Source organism: Pezoporus wallicus, unplaced genomic scaffold (genome assembly GCF_028554395.1).
Source record: "Pezoporus wallicus isolate ANWC-B61680 ecotype Strahan unplaced genomic scaffold, APGP_CSIRO_Pwel_v1 contig_5261, whole genome shotgun sequence".
Classification (NCBI taxonomy): Eukaryota; Metazoa; Chordata; class Aves; order Psittaciformes; family Psittacidae; genus Pezoporus; species Pezoporus wallicus.
This window is the reverse complement of record NW_026642423.1, coordinates 1,028,650-1,047,546: the sequence shown is the minus strand read 5'-3', so window position 1 is coordinate 1,047,546 and position 18,897 is coordinate 1,028,650. Positions and strand designations below refer to the sequence as shown.

Below are 18,897 nucleotides of genomic sequence, written 5' to 3'. Positions count from 1 at the left end.
TTCCCGCATCCTGGTGCACTTGTCTGGTGGTTGTGGGGTGTGAGATGTGTTTCTGCAGGAGTGTAAGAGGATAATGACCAATGACTCCCCTTGCCCCCCCATACACACAAAGGCAGAGGCCAGGCCTGGCTGCAGCTGCACAAACGTGACACGAGAACTTTATTCACATCAAGATACAAAATTATATTTCTCTAGAAATTTCTCTTCTGCTTGAGTGACAAGGTGGGAGCACACAGAGAGGACCAGGGGCTGGGACAGGCCCTCCTGCACCCAGTACCCCCCAGCCGTGGAGGACCCCTGCCCACTCCACAACAGGCACAGACAGGGAGCTGACACAGGACCGCAAGACTGGGGGTAGGAGAGCAACTTAGGGGCGTACAGCCAACTCCCAGCACCATCAGCTGGACCTCTCCTGTGCAGGGACTAGGAGAAACAAACCCTGTCCCTTTAGTGGTGGCAGCAGATGTGTTGGTTTTGGTGCCCTGTGCACAGAGGGGCTGAGCCCTGCATGCCCGGGGAGAGAGGAAGGGAGGGTCTGAGGGGGAGAACAGAGCCAGCAGCACAGACAGCATTTTACAGGGAGAGCGGCCCCACAGGCAGGGCAAGGAGAGTATGCAAAGCTGGGGGGGGGGGGGCAAGGGGGAAGACAAGAGGGAAGGGCTCCTTGCCCTCACTGCGGCAGTGCCTTCAGGATGGCATTCACTTCCTCAGCCACAGCCGTCAGTGCGAACTCAAACTGGTCCTGGGGGAGTGGAGGAGGGGGGGGCATGAGGATCCATAGCAGCCCAGCACTGGGGGGTGTACTGAGGGAGGGAGGGGAGCCCCAGTTTGGGGGTACCTTGGTCTGCACCATGCCAGGTCGCTGGTCTCGGATGTGCTCCAGCGTAGCAGCTATGTCTATCTCCTTCACCCCTGAGGCAGAGGGTGAGAAAGGTGCTGGGGGGGGGGGGGGGGGTACAGGCCAAGCACATGGTCCTGCAAACCCCAGAACAGGGGGGAAGCAGTGCTGCCCTGCACCTACCCTTGGCCATTCGGTTTAGGACCATGTCAACGAGGATGTACGTCCCAGTCCTGCCTGCACCATCACTGCAAGACACAGACACTTGGACCAGGGGGACCAGCTCCAGGGACTGGTCCTGGCCAGCAGGTCCCAGTCTTGCAGCTACCCCCAGGCTGTACCCCCAAGCCAGCCCCAGCAGTACCTGCAATGCACAATAATAGGGCAGGAGCGACCTCGGTAGCACTTGTTCACCTTCCTGCAAGGACAAGAGGGAGCAGGTCAGTGCCTTGCCAAGCCAGGGACAAGGCTGTGCTAGGAGCCCCTCGCTGTGCCGAGCTGGGGTGAAGGGGGCAGTGGGCATCCCATGATGTGGCCCTGGGGGTCCGGCACATGGCTCCTCCTGCCTCCCCAGTGGCACTGGGCATGGAATGGGGCCCATGAGTGGAATGGGGCTGGGGAAGGAAAAGAGCCCAGCTCCTGAGGCGCCCAGCCTGGGAAGGGGAACAGTGGCATGACCCCAGGGGAGCAGCTCTGGTCCGGTGGGGTGCGAAGCTGGGGGCCAGGCGCCGGTGGGGCTCCCAGCATGCTCCATGCAGCAGGCACGGCTGCCAACGATCACTTTTGTGACTATGCAACTGGAGCCAGATTACTAGCTGCAAATCACAAAAATGACGCCGGCAGCTGCGAGAGAGAGACAGAGACAGACAGAGAGACAGAGAGAGCGTGAGCGGAGCTGAGAGGAGGGCGATGTGCTTGGGGAACCCACGCTGCCCTTAAGGGGCCCTGGCCAGCCCCCAGCCCACCACCATCCAGGGACCCGGAGACCCAAATAGGCACTGTCTGTAAACCCCCTGGGAGCAGTCCCAGCCCCGCTGCCCTCTCCCCTAGCTGGAGACCTGCTGCTGGCTCTAGGGCATGGGGAGCAATGGGACAGAGCTGCTCAAGGTAGGCTCCAGAGGTTTCTTCTTGCACCCATGGCTGCAGAAGGTGCCAGGCCGGCTGTCCCCCATGCCAGCTAAGGGGAAGAGCCCTTTCTCCCCACAAAAGCTGGAAAGTCCCAGCAAGCTCCGCTGGAGGTTTCTTGCCCACCAAGCTCTGCAGAGCCTTATCCCAAGCTGGCCGCAACCGGGTGGTTCTGCTCCTCCCCATGCACGGCAGCCTTCTGCCCCCCCGCCGGTCCATGCCGCAGCCCTGACCCCGACCACAGCGGCAACGCTGTCCTCGCCCATGGGCCCCCCGCGGCTGAGATCCCTGCCGGCTCCCCGGAACACGGTGCCGCGGGGGCGCTCACCTGCGGAAGTCCAGGAGGGGCCGGGTGGTGGCGGGGATGCCCTCGGCCGGCCAACTGAGGAAGTGGAACTGTGTCAGGGTGCGGGTCTCTTGCGACTGCACGTTCTTCAGGTAGAAGCTGCGCACCAGAAAGTCCTCGCACCAGATGTGCTCCGACACCAGGTTCACCTGCCCGAGAGAGGCAGCCCGTGGCTATCAGCACTCAAGGGACAGGGGGCTGGAGGACGCTCTTGCCCCAGGCTACTGGCCACACTTGCCTCGTAGATGTGGTAGAGAGAGGAGCCTTCATCTGGCCAGTAGCGGTCACACTGCTTGATACTGTCCTCGGCCAGCGGGCTCAGCATGACAATGACGGTGCAGCCGTGTTCCCACACCATCTGCCAGCAAGGCACAGCGGGTGTCACCACAGGGTGACGGCCCAGGCAGGAGGGGGGGCCAAGCTACTGTGACCCATGTGGTGGGCAGCACAGAAGGACCCCGGTGGGCTGGCACTGCTGGGTGACACTCACCTGCCAGAAGTCAGCGATAGTGTGGGACAGTGGCCCCTGCGTAGCGATGTATGCTGGCATCCGTGGGTCGTGCTCAATCTGGAGTGGGGAAGGGGGTGTCAGACTACACGCTCTTCAGGCAGGGTTGGGTGACACCAGGAGGAGCTGGGGAATACCCCAGGGGTGATGGGCAGGTTGGGGAGGGAGGTTCAGGTGCCACAGCCATGAGGGAAATGGGTTTTAACCACATCTGAGCAGTAGGGCAGGCATATCGCTCACAAGCAATGTAGCCCCCAGATAGCGAGCTCAGTCCTGCTCCACCCCAGAGTGGGAGCCTCGCCTGTGCCGAGAGCACATCACAGGACAGGGTGGCAGGGCAGGAGCCCCAGGTGGTTACTCACAATCGGACTGGCATTAATGAAGTCACTGCGGGATGGGTTGCTCTCAGCTTTCAGCTTGATCCGCAAATGGTCATCTGGGGAAATGGAGACCAAGAGCTGTGGTGAGTGCCTGGGGGAGCAAGGCATCCCCATGCCCCACAGCACCCTCCTGCCAGGGCCCTGGAAGCTGGTCCCTGGCCACTGGGGATGCTCACAGGGCACATAGTCAGGGTTGCGGTTCTTCTTCAGGTTGGCTTCACTCTGGGCAATGGAGCAGATGCTGGGCTCAGCCTGGTAGGCACAGAGAGCTTGCCACTCCTTGGCCAGCCGGTCCCGGTTGCGGAGATGGTCCTCCATGTATGCCTGGGGCAGAAGGGCAGGGGTCATCCCGGCAGCCAGGAGGGTACATGGGGTGCTGGAGAGGGAACCTGCCACCCCAGCAGGCTGGCTCACCAGGATCATGTGTCCAGTGGAGATGTCCATGTTGGACTGGACGGGCTCCTCGCACCAAGAGGGTGTGCTGCTGTGGGAGCTGGGGCTGGGCTGTGGGGCATCGCTGAACTGGGATGAGACGCTGCTGACTCGCGAGGTCTCTGCTGGTGCTGCTGATGCCTCAGTGCGGCCAAAGAGAGACTTGGCAGCCATGTGCTGGCGGCACAGCTCCTGGGGGACCCCAGTAAGAGCCCTGTCCCTTGGCCACGGCACTGCCCTAGGGCAGCCCCAAGCGATGCTGATGCAGCAGTGCTGCATCCTGCAGGGTCCTGCATCCCATGGGGTCCTACCTGGTATTCCAGGGTGGTGTCAGCAGCACCCTCAGGCCCCAGGGCAGCCAGGCGGTCCTTCTCCCGCTGCTTGGCATGGCGCCGGAGGCAGAAGGCTGCAGAGGCTGCGATGGCAATGCCCGCCACGCAGGCCAGCACAATGAAGGTCAGCAGCACCGTATGGAAGCCATCCCCAAAGCGGGATGGGCGTGAGTAGGCAGCGGCCTCGTTGCGCTGGGGGCAGAGCCAAGCAAGGGTTAGCAAAAGGCATCCGCATGGGGCTGGGTGGGCAGGCACCCCATTCTGTGCCACTCTTGGGGTTTTGGGATACTGAAGCGGAGCAAGGGCATTCGGTGCTGCACTGATTGTCCCAGCATCCTCAGCGGGTGCAGAACTGGTGTCACTGGAGTGCTGGGTGTCACTGGGGTGACACAGCACACCCACCTGCATGTCACATGGGATGTTGCTCACAGTCCTTGGTGCTGGTTTGAGCCTGGCCAAGGCCAAGCAACAGAAACCTGCTGCTCCCCCTGCTCCTAGCAAGCAGGGCTGCTCCCCATGTCAGCTCCAGCCCGAGCTGTCTCCTCCAGGGCAGGCAGTAGCCCCATGTTGCTCAGGTTAAGTGGCATCATGCCCAGCTGGAAGTCAATGAGGGCCAGATTCAGCCTGGAGGATTTATGGCAAATGATGGACCACTGTAGCACTAGGTCCAGGGCAGTGGTCACATCTCCCAGGGAACTTCCTTAACTGGGCTGGCTCTTCCCTGCAGCCAGGGCTCCAAGGAAGGACACAGTGGGATTTGCTGGTGCTGCCAGAGGGCTGGTGCCATGTTGGTGGCTGGGAGACAGGTCCTCCCAGTCACTCTCCCCAGCTAGGACACAGAGCAGCCCCTGCCACCTTACAGGCAGTGCCCCCGGGGCTCCTTCCTGGTGGCTGGCAGGGACACCCAACCTGTGCCAGTCCCATGCTGGGACAGGATGATGCTGAGCATTTGCTGAGCGAGAGCCCTTCCTAAGGCCTTGTCCCAGAGTCGCTGGTGATCAGGATGCTGTCAACCCCCAAGCTGGGTCCTGGGGCAGCACAGGGATGCTGGGACATCACCGCCACCAAATGTGCTGTGGCCAATGAGGTGCCAGAGGCCAGCATTACCTCACTGCCATGGCCTTCTATTGGCTGCAAGCCTGATGAGGTTACCGGGGGAACACTGCATCGTCATCACCTACGTGATCATCATCATCCTCGCCTGGGGATGCCCTCGCCACAGGGGTCCCTTCTGCTGCCTGCCGCCAACCCCAGCCAGCCCTGCAGCCAGGGGTATCCATCAGTGCCAGCACATCCTGACTCCCCGGGCACCCAAGCAGGATGAGCCCTGCAGCCCTGAAGGTGTCAGAAGGTCTGGAGAGGTCAGCAGGGCTGGGGGCAGAAGGGACCTCCCTTACAGGCCTGCCTGGGTCCTGCTCTCCCCCTGCCTCTCTACATCCCTTCTTCCCCAGATTTTGCACCAGTCCCACTGAATTCAGAGCCTGGGCAGGGGAGGGTGGGGGTAAAGCACGAGCTGGTCTAGACTGGGGAGGTCCATGCAGAAGAGGGCTCACAAAGCTGCCTCAGCCTTCTCAGCTCCAGCTCCTGTTATCTCTGCCATCTCTCCCGCTCCTGCCACATCAAAAGGCATTGCCATAGCAACGCTCCACATGTTGCTGATGAAGACAGGTTGCCTCCTTAGCCAGGCCACCCCTTCTCCACGGCGTCCTCCTCCTCCAAGGTCCCAATTTCCTTCCTCCCTGCCCACAGCTACAGTCACAAGGCAGGAGGGTGGGAAATGGGGACCCTCCGTTGAGGATAAGCTGCACTACTTCCCTTCCCCACACTGCAAACACAGGAGCCATGCTCAGTTCCCCATCTCCAGCCCCGCTCCTTCCCCCAGGAGACTGTTCCTGGGGTCCCCAGAGGAGCATGGGAGGGGGTGTCCCTCTCCAAGCAGATGGCTCCTGCTCCATCCCCGTCTTCAGCTGCTTTGCTGTTCTCTGGGGGCATGACAGCATTTTGCCTGCCTAGCCATGGTCTCTAGGGTTCTCTGGGCACAGCCTGGCACTGGGGTGCCCAGTTGGAGGGAGGTGAGGGTGAGAACGAGCCCTGCAGAGTGCAGCCCCAGATTATGGATGGAGGGGATAGAAACCTTTGGGACACTCTTCCAAACTGCCTTCAAACCCTATGGAGCTGCTAGTTTGGAAAGAGCAGAGTGCGCTGTGAGCGCAGGCAGCATCACAGTGCTGGGTGGAAGGGGTAGCTGCAGCTTTCCTGCTCAACCCCTGTGTCTCCAGCACAGCAGCCCAAACACAGCCCCCTGCTCCTCACTGCCCCACAGACCCACAGGGTAGGCTTGCTCATGAGGACCCCTGCACCCCAGGGCTGGGGCACAGCGCACTTCCCAGCTTTGTCCCAGCCCCAAGGGATGGGCACAGTTGTCCTACCTCTCCCACTCCTGTTTGCACCACCTTCAGGCCCAGCTCAGCCTCCAGCTCTGCCTTCGCTTGCTCTGTGAACAGAGAGGAGATCGTCAGAGGGGTGCTCCCCCCCCGACCCGTGAGACCCCTGCCAGAGACAGAGCCAAGGGATACTCCCGACTACTGCCCACTCCACACCAGCTCTGCAGTTCAGACAAGGACAGTGGGATCTATGGTGGGAGCCCCCACTTCCTGGGCACCCCTCAGGGAGGGGAAGAGTGGACCAGGGGATCCCTGCCCAACTCACCAGCCTGTGTGGCCACATCTGACAGTGAGAGGTTCTGGGGGTTCTGCTGGATGCGGAAGGTGAGAGCAGGACCCACAACACTGCCGGGGAAGGGGGGGACACAGCATGAGACCGGGAAGCACAGCCCCCATCCCCATCCCCACCCCCCACCACAGCGTGCTCCCTCCTGGCCTGCCTCCCAGATGGCTGTGCATGGCCAGGGCTGTGACAGCAGGACCCGATGGCCCCGCTGCCCTCACCTGATGTTGATGAAGCTGGCCGTGGAGAGGTGGAGGTGCTTGGCCAGGAGCTCCAGCAGCCGCACACCTGCAGCCAGCCCCAGGGGCCTGTGGGGACAGTGGCAGGGTGAGGAGCTGGGTGCAAGGGGAGAGCCCAAGCTCCTCATGGCTGAGGAAGCGGGACAAGCAAGCTCAGGGAGTCCTGTGCATGCAGCAAGGGCTGTGCTGGCTGCCGGGTGGTCAGGGTGGCAGGAGGTAAGAGCATGGGGAAGTGTGGTGGTGGGGATAAACCGACACCTCCCCCTTGCACAGGCGTGTGCACAGAGGCAGTTGTGCACACACTTGGCTGAGCCCACCCCAGCATCCTGTCCTGCAGCAGTGAGCTCTGGCCTTGGCTTGGGCTTTGGGGGAGGGAGGTTTTGGGGTCGGATAAGGATGATGGGTAGAGGGGGGCTGGGGAGCTGACCCTACCACAGACCCAAACAGGCTCAGCTGAGCATGTGGAGCCATGACAGCCAGCATGGAGGGGATACAGACCCTACACACACACACCCCCCTTGCCTGACCCCCAGCTCTCACTTCTGGTCTGTGATGATGTAGCCATACTCATCCGGTGGTCGTGTGCCCCGCTGCACCCCACCATCCTTCGCCTGTGTATAGCTCTTCTTCTCCACCACGATTGGCTTCCCGGGGCTAAGCACCTGCTCACTGGGTCCCTGCTGCGGCTCAGCCTGAGGGGCTGGTGAGGACACTGCTCTGTCCCTCAGCCCATCCCCTGGGGTGCTGCTGGTTGGGATTTTGGGGGCTGGTACTGTGGAGGAAGGGGGCACTGGCTGCTCTCCGTGCTGCATGCCCCTCTCCATCACCTGCAGGGAGAGAAAGGGAGGAGTTGGGACTTCTGAGGAATCCCCTAGGGGGCTGCCTCACCATCACCTCCCCACATCCCACCTGTGTTGTGGCACCTCCTCCAGCACCACTCTGCTGCAAACCCACCCGTTTCACTGTGGGCATTTCAGGTCCAGCAAGACCTGGGAAGGAGAGAGACAGAGGTCCTGCAGCATGCACCCCAAAGGGCAACACTCCCTACCCTGGAACAGGGTGTGTGGGCACCCACCACTCCAGTCCCTGTGACCCACTCACCAGAGCTCTGGAGCAGCTGGAGGAGGGTGGAGAGGCTGCTCAGCTGCTGAGGGCTCAGCTCCGGCAGCCCCAGGCCATAGCTGGCCAGGAGAGAGGCCAGTCTCTTCAGGGCAGCATCTGTAACACAACACTGCATCAGGCTGGATGCTGTGCCCCTGCACAGTGACCATGGGCTGGGTATGCATCAGCTGGGGCAGGTGTGGTTAAGGGAACACATCACCCATGGGCATGAAGCCAAAGAAAGGGAGAGTCTGAACTACGAGGAACACGTATGGGGACAGGATGGGGATGAAGGCTGGAGAACACGGTACCTGTCTGTGCAGGGGGTGGCTGGGAAGCCAGGGGCGCTGGCTGCTCCTTCTCTTCCATGTCCCTGTAGTCACTGGGGAGCCGTAAGCTGTGCTGGAACCTGGCGCTGGGAGGGTCGGGGCGGCCCGCTTTCTCTCTGGGCAGGGAAAGCATACCCAAGTCCTGGAAGAGATGCCCCCCGTCCATTCCTGGCTGCCCACCATAGGATGGCACAGGGCCGGCCCCAAAAAGAGCCTGGGCAGGGACCCGGCCCAGCAGCGAGGAGGTCTCGGGGCTCTGCCTGGCCGAGCCGCCAGGGAGCTGGTGAGCGCTGTCCTGGTAGCTGAACTGCAACCGAAACACAGAGCCACCAAGGTTAAACGGCACAGGGCCCCTGCCACCCGACGGCAGGGCACCCCAGAGGCGGGGCTTACCCCAGCACCGGCAGAGGGAAGATGTGGGGAGTGCAGCAGCCCCTTGCCCGTCTCTACCTTTCCAGCTAGGAGAAGGACCCTTGCCCCCCAGCTTACCTTATGGTAGGAGTAGGGGTTGAGCAGAGCCTCCTCATATCCCAGCTGGGGCAGGGAGGGCAGCAGGAGGTGCTCCAGGTAGCGCTGCAGCAGAGGGGATGGCAGCAGCGGCGGGGGCTGCCCCAGATGCTGAGCTGTGGGCAGGCCCGGGTCCGCGGGGAGCTGAGCTCGCCGGGGGGAGCCACGGAGGGGCAGGAACCTTGGATGCAAACAGCACTGGGGTGACTCACCTGGGTATGGGGGAGGCCCCTCCTCCAAACCCTATTTGAAGGGCAAAGCCCTAACTGTCTTGCTCTGCTCGTAGGCCAGTGGCTGGCACTGCCCTACCTGTCCCTGGCCGCTGGCTCCAGTGAGGGCGGCAGGCGGATGCGGGGAATGCGCTCCATCTCCTGCGAGATCACGTACTGGGTGATGCCATCCTGCCAGGAGAGCCCTGCCATGGGAAGGGGCTGTGAGACACAGAGGAGGCCTGGGAACCATGGGGTGAGTACATGGGAGGCCACCATCATGTCCTGACCCTGTATCACATTGCCTGGGTTTGACACCGCTCCTGCTAGAATCAGCTGGACCCCAGTTCAGCCCAGCCTGGCCCTTGGGGCAGTAGGACCCCAGCAATCCTACTTGCCACCCAGCAATGCTGCCTGACACCCCCTTCCCACCGTACTCCCCCTTTCACCTTGTGCCATGAGATGCCGCAAGACATCCTGAAGGCGCTGGAGCACAGGAGAGGTGACTTGAAAGTAGGGTCTGTCCTGCACAGAGCCCACCTGGCACTGCCCAAACAGCCCATCTGCAAGAGAGGGAGGCAGTGGAGCTGGATGGATGAACACCCCTGGGGTGGGAGTCTTTGGACACGGTCCCAACCTTTCCCTGGCATGGCCCGCCCACATTGGACCCCAATTCACCTGCAAGGCAGCCCTGCATCCTCCCCCATCCCCTTGGGAAGGAAGAAGGGATCCCTGCACCCCTGCTAGCCACCTACCCTGCACGCACACCTCCTGGGGGGAGCACAGCCTCCGGTCAAACAGGCAGCCTGGGATGGACAGACAGACACACAGGCCAGTCAGCACTGTGCCCAACGGGGTCTACAGTGGGGTTTGCTCATCACCAGCTGCTTGGGGACCCCCACTCCCCCAGGGAAGTGCCACGGGGGAGCAATGTAGTGATGGGGGGGGCACAGCCTGGTAGCCACAGGCAGGGCCTCAGTGCCAGCCTCTCCCACTCATACCCAAGATGGGGGCTGCGTACAGAACCTGTCTAGCTCTAAGGACAGGAGGAGGCCTGGAGTTTTTTGGGGTGCCAGCAGTTAGGAAGGGAAGGCTGAGGGGACAGAGTCCCACAAGATCGTGTCTGTTGCCCTCCTACATGAGGCACTACGAGGCAGGGACACAGCCCCGCACCTTGTGACACCGGGGATCCACCCTCCCTGCAACGGGGGGCCCAAAGCAGGCAGGCAGCGGGAAGGGGTTGCCTCTCCATCCCCTTCGGGGGGCAGCACTTAGGCAGGGGGCGGCTTCCCCCTTCCTCTCTCCCCCCCCGTCTCGGTCCAAGACCGTCAGCAGCGAGACGGCAGCAGGCGATGACTCAGCCCCGGATGGCAAAGAAGGAACGAGAAAACAACCGGGGGGAGGGGAGGGAGGGGCCCGCGAGCCCGCCGCGGGGGAAGGGGGCAAGTGGGGAAGGAGGTCCCTGAGACCCGGCCACCCAGGGGCCAGTCCCCCGGGGCAGGGGCCAATGCAGGTTCGGGTACAGGACCCCGCTACCGAGGACGGACCCCCGGGCGCCGACGGGAGGGGCGGGTGGGGGGCCGGGCCGGCGGGGCAGGGCGGGCGCTGTCCGCGGTGCTGAAGCGACGCAGTAGCCTCCCGCCGGGACGCTCCGCTCAGCTCCGCCGGGAGAAGCGGCACCGATCCCGATCCCGGGAGGCTTCCCCGGGCAGGACGGGGCTCAGCCGCAGCCGATCCGGCGCCGTTCCCGCCTGCTCTAGCAGGCGGCTGGGCTCTGCAGAGCTGCCGGACCCGTCCCAGCGCTCCTGGGCCCGCTGGAGGATGAGGGGATGCAGCAGTCCCGGGCGCCCGGTAGTGAGTCAGCGGCCACCACCGGGACCGTGCCGTGCGGGGGGGGGGGGGGGGGGGGGGGGGGGGGGCTGCAGCCTTCCTACCCGTCGTGGCACCCGGATCCCCGGGGAGACACCGCACGGGCCGACCTGGAGGACAGCAGGTGCACCAGCCCACCCTTGTGTCCCGTACTGGGCCGCGCTTGCCGGCAACGGGCGGCTAAAGAGCGCCGGGGTCCTGGAGGAAGCCGCCGCTCGGGGCCTCTGCCTGCGGTTCTCCATTCCTGTGGCAGCCCCAGACACCGGCTTTGCTCCGGGCAGGGAGTCTGAGAGAGAACCGCCCTGCTCCTATCCTGTCCCACCGGCCCCGGTGGCGTCAGAAACTCCGCAGCCGCTGGGGTGCCCCGAGGCCAGTAACATCAGCAGACCCGGGAGAGTGGCGCCCCCCGGTGCCAGTGCCGCATCCGCCGTGCTGGTAACCAAGACGCCTTCTCCCCCTCTCCACCTGGGCCAGGCCTGCCACTGTGGCCGTATCAGCATCCAGGGCAGCGGTAACAGCACCGGCCGCGTAGCTCCCTGCCCTGCAGCCGCTCCGGGGAAACGCCCCCCACCCTTCGGGGCGCCGCCCTGCCAGGGGTCCCGGTCTCACCGTGCGCGGCGGTAGCGGAGGCGCCGCCGTCCCACAGTAGCCCTCGGCCGGCCAGGAGGAGAAGGCAGAAGAGTGCCCGGAGGAGCCGCCGCCCCATGCTCCGCTCACGGCCGCACCATGGCGCACCCGCCGGCCGCGCCCCCGCCGCCGCCGCCAACCCGCGCCCCGCCGAGCCGCGTGCCCCGCCCACCGCCGCCTCTCCGCCAATGGGACACGGCCCACTGCCGCCGCGACACGCCCCTCTGACCGAAACCAATCAGAGAACTGCGCTTCTTTCCCCCCACTTCGGGCTCACGCCCCCCAGTTATCGAGCGAGGCCAATGATGTCGCGCCCCTGGGGTAGACGGCCGAGGACTGCGCCAATCGCAACCTCCCTGGAGGCGAGCCACGCCCACCGGGGGGTGCGCCGCCGCGCCGGCAGCGCCTCCGCCAGTCACCGCCCCCACCAATCACCGCCTGCCCTTTCCCAGTCTTGTGGTCCCATTGGCTCCCGCGCAGGCCACGCCCTTGAGAAGACACCAATGAGCAGCAAGCAACGGGCCACACCCTCTCACCCCTCCCCATCGACATGGACCCAGGGCAAGCAGGAGGGGAGCAGCAGACCCAGGGCACCTGGAGGGTTTGGACAGGGCCCTGGCAGAAGCAAGCAGCTGCAGCTTTGGGGCTGACAGCAACAGATAGGGCCCCTCCCTACACCCCTGGCCATGGCAGGGCAGGCTCAGTCCCCTATTATTCCTCTGGGCATGGAGACAGCCCCAGCACTGCAGGAGGCACGAACCATCCTCCCCCTGCCTCTCACAGAGGAAGGAAGGCTGTGTTCTGCCTGCTCAATAGGACACCTGGTGCCCTCCACCCAACATGGTGCTGGGGAGGGCAGAAATGGGAGCTGTGGGTGTTCTCCCCACATGCATCACCCCCAGCCCCAGCTGCACTCAAGAAATCACTCGCTGGTGATGCAGAGAAGCTTTAATGGCCCCAGGGCTGAACCCCAGCTGCTCCCTCCCTCCCTGCCGTGCTCAGTCGACCACCAGGCTGCTGCTGACTGCTGGCAGGAGCTCGAAGAAGCCCTGGAAGGAGACAAGCTGTCAGGGTGGGGCTGGGCAGGGCAGCATGGGGCTGGGGGACAGGCAGTGGCTCTCTGCCAGGTTACACACACGCAGGGCATCACAACAGGCAGCTACGCACAGAGAGCAGGACCACGTCGCCATAGAAACCCATCACTGACTCAAGGCTAGTGCTGGTTGCCATAGGAACCATTTGGGGACGGCAGCCATCAGGGAGGGCTGAGATGGCTGGGCTCAGCCCCAAGGCGGGGGCTGGATGAGGACATGGGGATGCAAAAGGTGTAGAGCAGCAAGGAGGAGGCTTCAGTGCAGGACAGGGAACCTGGAGCTCACCTTGAAGAGAGTGATGCTCTGGAGCACGCCCGAGGTGCAGCACATCTCCCTGATGGAGTGCATGGCGAGCTGCGGGCAGCCAATGTCCAGCACGCGCAGCCCCAGGCGGGAGGCCAAGATGGGGCCAATGGTGGTGCCGCAGGGTGTGTCATTGCGCACCATAAACTCCTGCATGGGGACATGGCCTCAGCAACGCCCCAGGCTGCCCACAGCCTCCCCCAGGCCTGAAGGAGGCAACCTGGGCCGGGAAAGCAGCACCACCCCAAAACCAGGGTGCAAAATGCCCCAGAGATGGGACATGTTCCCTGAGACACCCCCGGAACCCCAGAACAGTGGGGACGGACAAGGTAACTGAACACAGGGGCAGGGCTGTGGCCCAAGCTGGTAACATCCACGGAGGGCTTCCCCAGCCCCACTCACCTGCAGAGGGACACCCACACGGGCAGCAATGTCCCGGATGATGGCTTCAGTGACAGCAGTGGAGGCGTAGCGCTGATTGCTGTTCACTTTGATGACGGGGCCCTGCACAAGGGAAGGCACCACAGGCCCATGATTGGCACTGGGGATAAGCAGTGGCTCTGGAAACACCCGTCCATGCCCAAGCAGTGCTGTCCAGCCCCAACCTAGCAGCAGGGAAGGGCTCCTGGGTCAGGGCTATGGTCCCATGAGATTAACACCAGGCACGCAGCATGGGCAAATTGTGCTGTAGAGCAAACGTCTCCCATTTGAGTGCCACTGAGTTGCACCCCAGGGCTGTGCTCCAGGGAGTGGCTGAACGTTTCACAGCACTGCAGGACAGACAGACAGACAGCTCCCAGCCCAACCCAAAGCAGAGGTTTGCCTTCACCTTGTGGAAAGCTGGACGATGATTCTCCTCATGCTTGTCCCTGCAAAAGAGAAGCAGGAGTTCTGTGCTACAGATCTCCCTCCCTGATGCAAAAAGGACTCCTGTCTGTATCCCTGGGGAATGACAGGACAGGCCCCCCCAGCTGGCAGGGGAGGTTGCCACAGCTCACCGCACTGCTCAGTACTCACACGTAGTTGGGGTGCACTGCATGGGCCATATCAGCACTAATCATGTAGGACTTGGCCACAGCCTCCTCAAAAGCTGTCAGGTTCTGCGGTGATGATGAGATCCGGCGCAGCACCAGCTCTGTCAGCAGGGACTCTGCGCCCTGTGCGCTCTCTGACCCTACCTGCCAAGGACCACCATCAGAACAGCACAAACCCCCAGCAGCCCAGAGTCAGCTGAGTGACATGGGGCTCCCCAAAGCCAGCAGAGCAGCCTCCAACCATACTCCAACCCCCACACCCTGCCTAGGCCATGCTCCACAGGGGGGGTAAGCAAACCCCCACCCTCGCCCCACTGGGATCTATCTCATGCTGGGCATGACTAGGGAAGAGCAAAGAACTTTGCCAGCCATCCACTGCTATGCTCCTCACTCACCTCCTCGTTGTCATAGAGTGCAATGAGACGCACGTTGGGCTCCTGGGAGAGGGAAGAGGGTGCTGCACATGAGTCAATCAAGGCCTGCAGGGGTACAGGAGAAAGGACTGTACCTGAGCCTGAGAGCCACCTCAACTCTGGAAGCTTATCAGTGAGCCAGTAGAAAGTTCCCCAGCAGTGCACAAAGCACCAAGGAATGGAACTTTAGGCACGCACATTGCCCAGCGAGAGCAGGACTCTCCCCTGGGTACTGCTGGGAACCCCACACACCCAGCAAAGCAGGCAGCCCCCATCCCACCCCAGATCCTTCAGCAGGCCAGACCCATCCCACAGGAACACATCTCCCTGCAGAGCCTCAGGCTGACTCGTGGCTCCAATAAGCCAAGCCAGAGTGCACACGGGCCATGCTGTGGCCTCCAGCGTCCTCTCCCCTTGTGCTCACCTGCAGGGCGCAGTAGCAGCTGTGCAGGTTGTCCAAGCGTGGGGAGAAGATGAACTCCTCAAAGGCACCACCCAGTGCCTGCAGGCAGAGAGCCAGGAGGAGCAGAGCTGTGTCACCAAACAGTACCTACCACTGGGTCCCCATTCCAGCCCCTCTTCTCTGCCCCCCCAGGAGCTGCCTCTGCTCATTGCGCTCAGCTCCCAGCCCTGGAATGCCCCAGGCAAAGGAAGCATGCCAGGTAAAACCTGTGCAGTGCCAGCCTGCAAGCTACATGCAGGCAGAGGGAAGCTCCTGCCCTTACTCACCGCTGGCTGTGTATCCGCCAGGCATAGTTCCAGCTCCACAATCTGCTCTGGTTTCACCCCCAGCTGGGGGCAGAGCAGGGACAGCAGGACAGGGCTGTGCCGTTCTGCCTGGGAAGAAAGCAGAGCTGCCCATCAGGCAGGCAGTGGATGGCAGGGAAACCCCCTGCTTCCTGTGGCAGAGCTGTCCCACACTGCACCTAGGTTGGCCTGGTCCTCCCTCCTACTAATATGTCCTACGGTCAAGCTGCCACACCACACAGGACACCAGGGCCACTGGCATTGCTCAAAGAGGTGCTCTCTGCACCCTGTGCAATCCCCCTTCCCTGCGCAGGGTGTCTGTGACAGCTTTATGGGGGCTGCATCCTGTTCTATAGGATGACTGCAAGCCAGGGTGGGAAGAGATTGATGGTTGAGCAGACAAGTGAAGTACCCAGCGCTGGGGCAGAGTGGAAGTATACTAGCAGGCCATAGGGAGAAGGAGAACCTGCTGGCAGGTCCCTGAGGGCTAGAAAGCAAAGGTGTCAAGTGTGAGGTCCTAGCAAGCACCCTTGCTAGTCCTTTGCACCCGACTCACCTGGGACGCAGCACTGCAAGGTGTGGCCTCCATGAGGACCTCCTTTTCCAGCTCCTCCTGCACAGCAGTAGCCAGAATGGGAACCCTGTGGGGAGACGGTGCTGTTAGCTGCCAGGGCTCTGCTCACATGTTGGGTCACACACAACCAACCATTTCGGTGGTGCTTGCCTTGCTCCTCCAGGGGGCGATTGCCACACCAAATGGAGCAAGGACACACAGCATTTCAGGCACATATCTATTGTGCCACCTTAGGACACCCCAGTGTCCTTTCCCAAGTCCCAAGCTTGGAAGCATCTCCTGGGAGAACTCTACAGGGCTAAGAAAAGCCATTGCAGACCTCCCCACTGTGACAAGCAGCTGCCAAAGGGAGAGAGCTGAGGCTGGGTACTGCTCCAGCTGGGTCGCAGCCCTCCCATGGGCTAGCCAGGGATCAGGGCCGAGGCAGGCCTTACAGGTGGTGTTCAGTGTTGGGCCCGAAGTTCTCATTGATGTTGCGCTGCAGATGGATGGCCAGGTGAGGAATGCGGAGGACGGGCCGCTCCACACGTACCAGGCGGTGCTCCAGGCGCCCTGTGACTGGGTCCTGAAACACAAGGAGGGGAGGCTGAGGCCAGGGCTGAGAGGCTGCAGTAGGTCTCACTCTGGGTGGGAGTCACAGACACAGAGCTGGCCCACTGTGCCTGCCCCAAATCAGCTCACCTTTATGATCACCCTCCCGGCCACGGTGAGGTCACGGTCAAACCACGTGTTCCAGATGCCCCCTCCATAGGTCTCCACACCAACCTGCACCATGCCCACCTGCCCCCGCTTCGAGCACCGCTTCACCTGGATGACAGCAGAGGTGTCACATTGGCACTGCAAAGCCCCAGCGCTGGGTAACTGGTTGGGACCAGGCAGAGCACACCCAGAGTCTCATGGCTGATCCTGCCATTGCCGAGTGCTGTGATGTGCTTTGCAGGACAGGACACTGAGGTGACAGCAGCAGGTGGAGCAACGCAGGGGTCAGCATGGCCTGCTCTGAGTGGCAGATTAGTGTAGGGAGCTAGCATTGGTGTTGTGGGGCACGGGGGGAGTCGGGGTCGTTTTTCTTGTGGATTGAAGCTGGAGAGCACCAGAAAGGCCCCAGCCCAGGGGGCAGGCAGCCGGCTGGTCAGCCTTACCCTCAGGCAGGGGCTGTCGGTGTGCGCCCCCAGCAAGCTGAACCCATTCCCGGGCTGGAACTGACCGCCGACGGCAAAGGCGATGAGGGTGGAGTAGTTCCTGGTGACGAAGTACTGCGGGCAGAGAAGGGGTGAGCACCGGCCGCCCCCAGGCCCCGCCGCTTCCCCGCCCCAGCCGGGCTCACCTTCTGCGCCGGTCGCACCTCCCAGTGCTCCGTCTCCTTCAGCTCCTGGAAGCCGGCCTGCAGCAGCCGGCTGCGGCACTCGGCCACAACTACGGGGGCAAGAGGCGTCAGGGGCCGCGCCGACGGGAAGGCAAGGGAAGAGGAAGCGGGGCCGGGCGCGCTCCTCACCGTGGTAGGGCGAGGGGCTCCGGTTCACGAACTTCACCAGCTCCTGCGCCGCCGCCTGCGCGGCCTGCTTTGAGCCCTGCGGGCACCACTGTCAGCGGGCAGCGCCAGCACCCCCCCACCCCGGGCCGGGACACCCTGAGAGCCCGGGGACCCCACCAAAGGGCCCTGGCACAGCTCTCCCCGCGCCCACCCCGGCTCCTGGTACCTGCATGGCCGCCGCCGCCGCCACACCCCGCACCGCGCGCCCCCTGCTGGCGCGGAGGAATGCGCCCAGGCGGCCCGAGAGTGCGCACCCTACGAACGTGCCTTGCGCCTCGCACTTCAGCCTACAGCGCGGAATCGCAGGAACAAATAGGTTGGGAAAGACCTTTAAGATCATCAAGTCCAACGTCACCCCAGGACTGACAAGGCCACCGCTAAACCATGTCACCGAGGGCCTCATCTGCACAGTTTTTGAACACTTCCAGGAATGGTGACTCCACCACTTCCTTCGGCAAGCCTGTTCCAAGGCCTGAGCACCCTCTCTGTGAAGAAATTTCTCCTAATATCCAATCTAAACCATCCCTGGTGAAGCTTGAGGCAGTTCCCTCTTGTCCTGTCACTTGTTACTTGAGAGGAGAGACCAGCCACCTCCTATCTCCATCCTCCTTTCAGGTAGTTGCAGAGAGCTAAAAGGTCCCCTCCTGAGCCTGCTCTTCTCCAGATTAAACACCTCTGGGTCCCTCAGCCACTCCTCATACACTTGTGCTCCAGACCCTTCACCAGCTTCATTGCCCTTTACTGGACACACTCCAGCATCTCAGTGTCTTAGTGAGAGACCTAAATGTACCACGTACTTTGCACCCTGCACCCCACACCCTGCACTCTGGTCTTGGGCAGACAAACCTGGTGCCTGCCAAAGATAGGGCAGAGCTGAGGGCTGGGTCAGTGGGAGACAAGGGGCAGGGATGGGCTCCCTAGGAATGGTCAACCAGTGGTGTCCAATTCTGGGCACTGGGTGCGTAAGGGTCACCCCAAAATGGGGCTTGGCTCACCTGCAGCTGTCCCTGCACTGCCCAGGGGTGCAAGTGCCCAGGGGAACGTGCATGCTTCCTGAAGGGTGGCTGTCATTGGGATGAGTCAAGCTGCAGCTCTCCACTATTGCTGCTTTCCTGACTTGGCAGTGCCTGGCACTCACAGAAAACAAGGCACAAGCCCTTGGTGCCATGTTGGGAACCAATGTCCCTGAGTGACAGTGGTGCACAGGGGTGCTGGGAGTTGGCACAGTGGCAGGTAGCACCCCAACTGCCTACCAGCCCCAGCAGGGACACAGAGTGGGCACATCTAGGGGACAGGTCCCCTGGGCCCCACATGGATTGGAGTGGCTCCTGCCCTTGGCTGGGTCCCCTGCATGGGATGGGTGTGGCAGTGGGGTTTTGGGTTTCCATCAGTGCTTGTGCATCATTTCCCAGCAGGATGTGTGTCTTCCCAGCTATGGGTGTACAGCCTTAGGAGGGACATGGCAGCCTGTGAGCACTCCATGGGTTCCAGGTGCTTGATGCCAGCCAGATTCCCAGCTCCTGAGTCACCAGTGTGGGCACCCTGTTACTGTGAGACCCTGTCTGTGTCCTGGGGACTGGAAACTGGCGGTCCTGCTGCTGCTGACCCTGGGACCTGCTGTGCCAGGAG

General features: G+C 62.6%; 2 protein-coding genes across 3 annotated transcripts; both read right to left on the bottom strand.

Annotated features, from left to right (window-relative positions):
* Window positions 1-130: 130 nt before the first annotated feature.
* On the bottom strand, window positions 131-11,716 carry PTPRN (protein tyrosine phosphatase receptor type N). Its single transcript, XM_057430214.1, has 23 exons — window positions 11,552-11,716; window positions 9,829-9,879; window positions 9,523-9,636; window positions 9,174-9,279; window positions 8,847-9,045; window positions 8,340-8,664; window positions 8,029-8,145; window positions 7,837-7,916; window positions 7,468-7,754; window positions 6,910-6,996; window positions 6,671-6,750; window positions 6,391-6,455; window positions 3,941-4,153; window positions 3,612-3,821; window positions 3,374-3,521; window positions 3,180-3,253; window positions 2,800-2,877; window positions 2,548-2,667; window positions 2,292-2,458; window positions 1,203-1,256; window positions 1,022-1,086; window positions 839-912; window positions 131-742 (listed from the first exon to the last, which is right to left on the bottom strand). The coding sequence occupies exons 1-23, from the start codon at window positions 11,646-11,648 to the stop codon at window positions 671-673; spliced, it is 2,883 nt and encodes a 960-aa protein (XP_057286197.1). The 5' UTR covers window positions 11,649-11,716; the 3' UTR covers window positions 131-670.
* Window positions 11,717-12,502: 786 nt separating this feature from the next.
* On the bottom strand, window positions 12,503-17,504 carry DNPEP (aspartyl aminopeptidase). 2 transcript variants are annotated; one of them, XM_057430234.1, is made up of 15 exons: window positions 17,435-17,504; window positions 17,230-17,305; window positions 17,062-17,150; window positions 16,877-16,990; window positions 16,416-16,541; window positions 16,169-16,299; window positions 15,717-15,801; window positions 15,143-15,250; window positions 14,838-14,915; window positions 14,396-14,479; window positions 13,984-14,144; window positions 13,796-13,835; window positions 13,369-13,470; window positions 12,949-13,116; window positions 12,503-12,618 (listed from the first exon to the last, which is right to left on the bottom strand). In XM_057430234.1, the coding sequence occupies exons 1-15, from the start codon at window positions 17,438-17,440 to the stop codon at window positions 12,568-12,570; spliced, it is 1,419 nt and encodes a 472-aa protein (XP_057286217.1). In that variant the 5' UTR covers window positions 17,441-17,504; the 3' UTR covers window positions 12,503-12,567. The 2 variants fall into 2 exon arrangements, with proteins under 2 accessions (XP_057286217.1, XP_057286218.1); XM_057430235.1 differs by lacking the exon at window positions 12,503-12,618 and adding an exon at window positions 12,644-12,782.
* Between the last annotated feature and the right edge of the window lie 1,393 nt (window positions 17,505-18,897).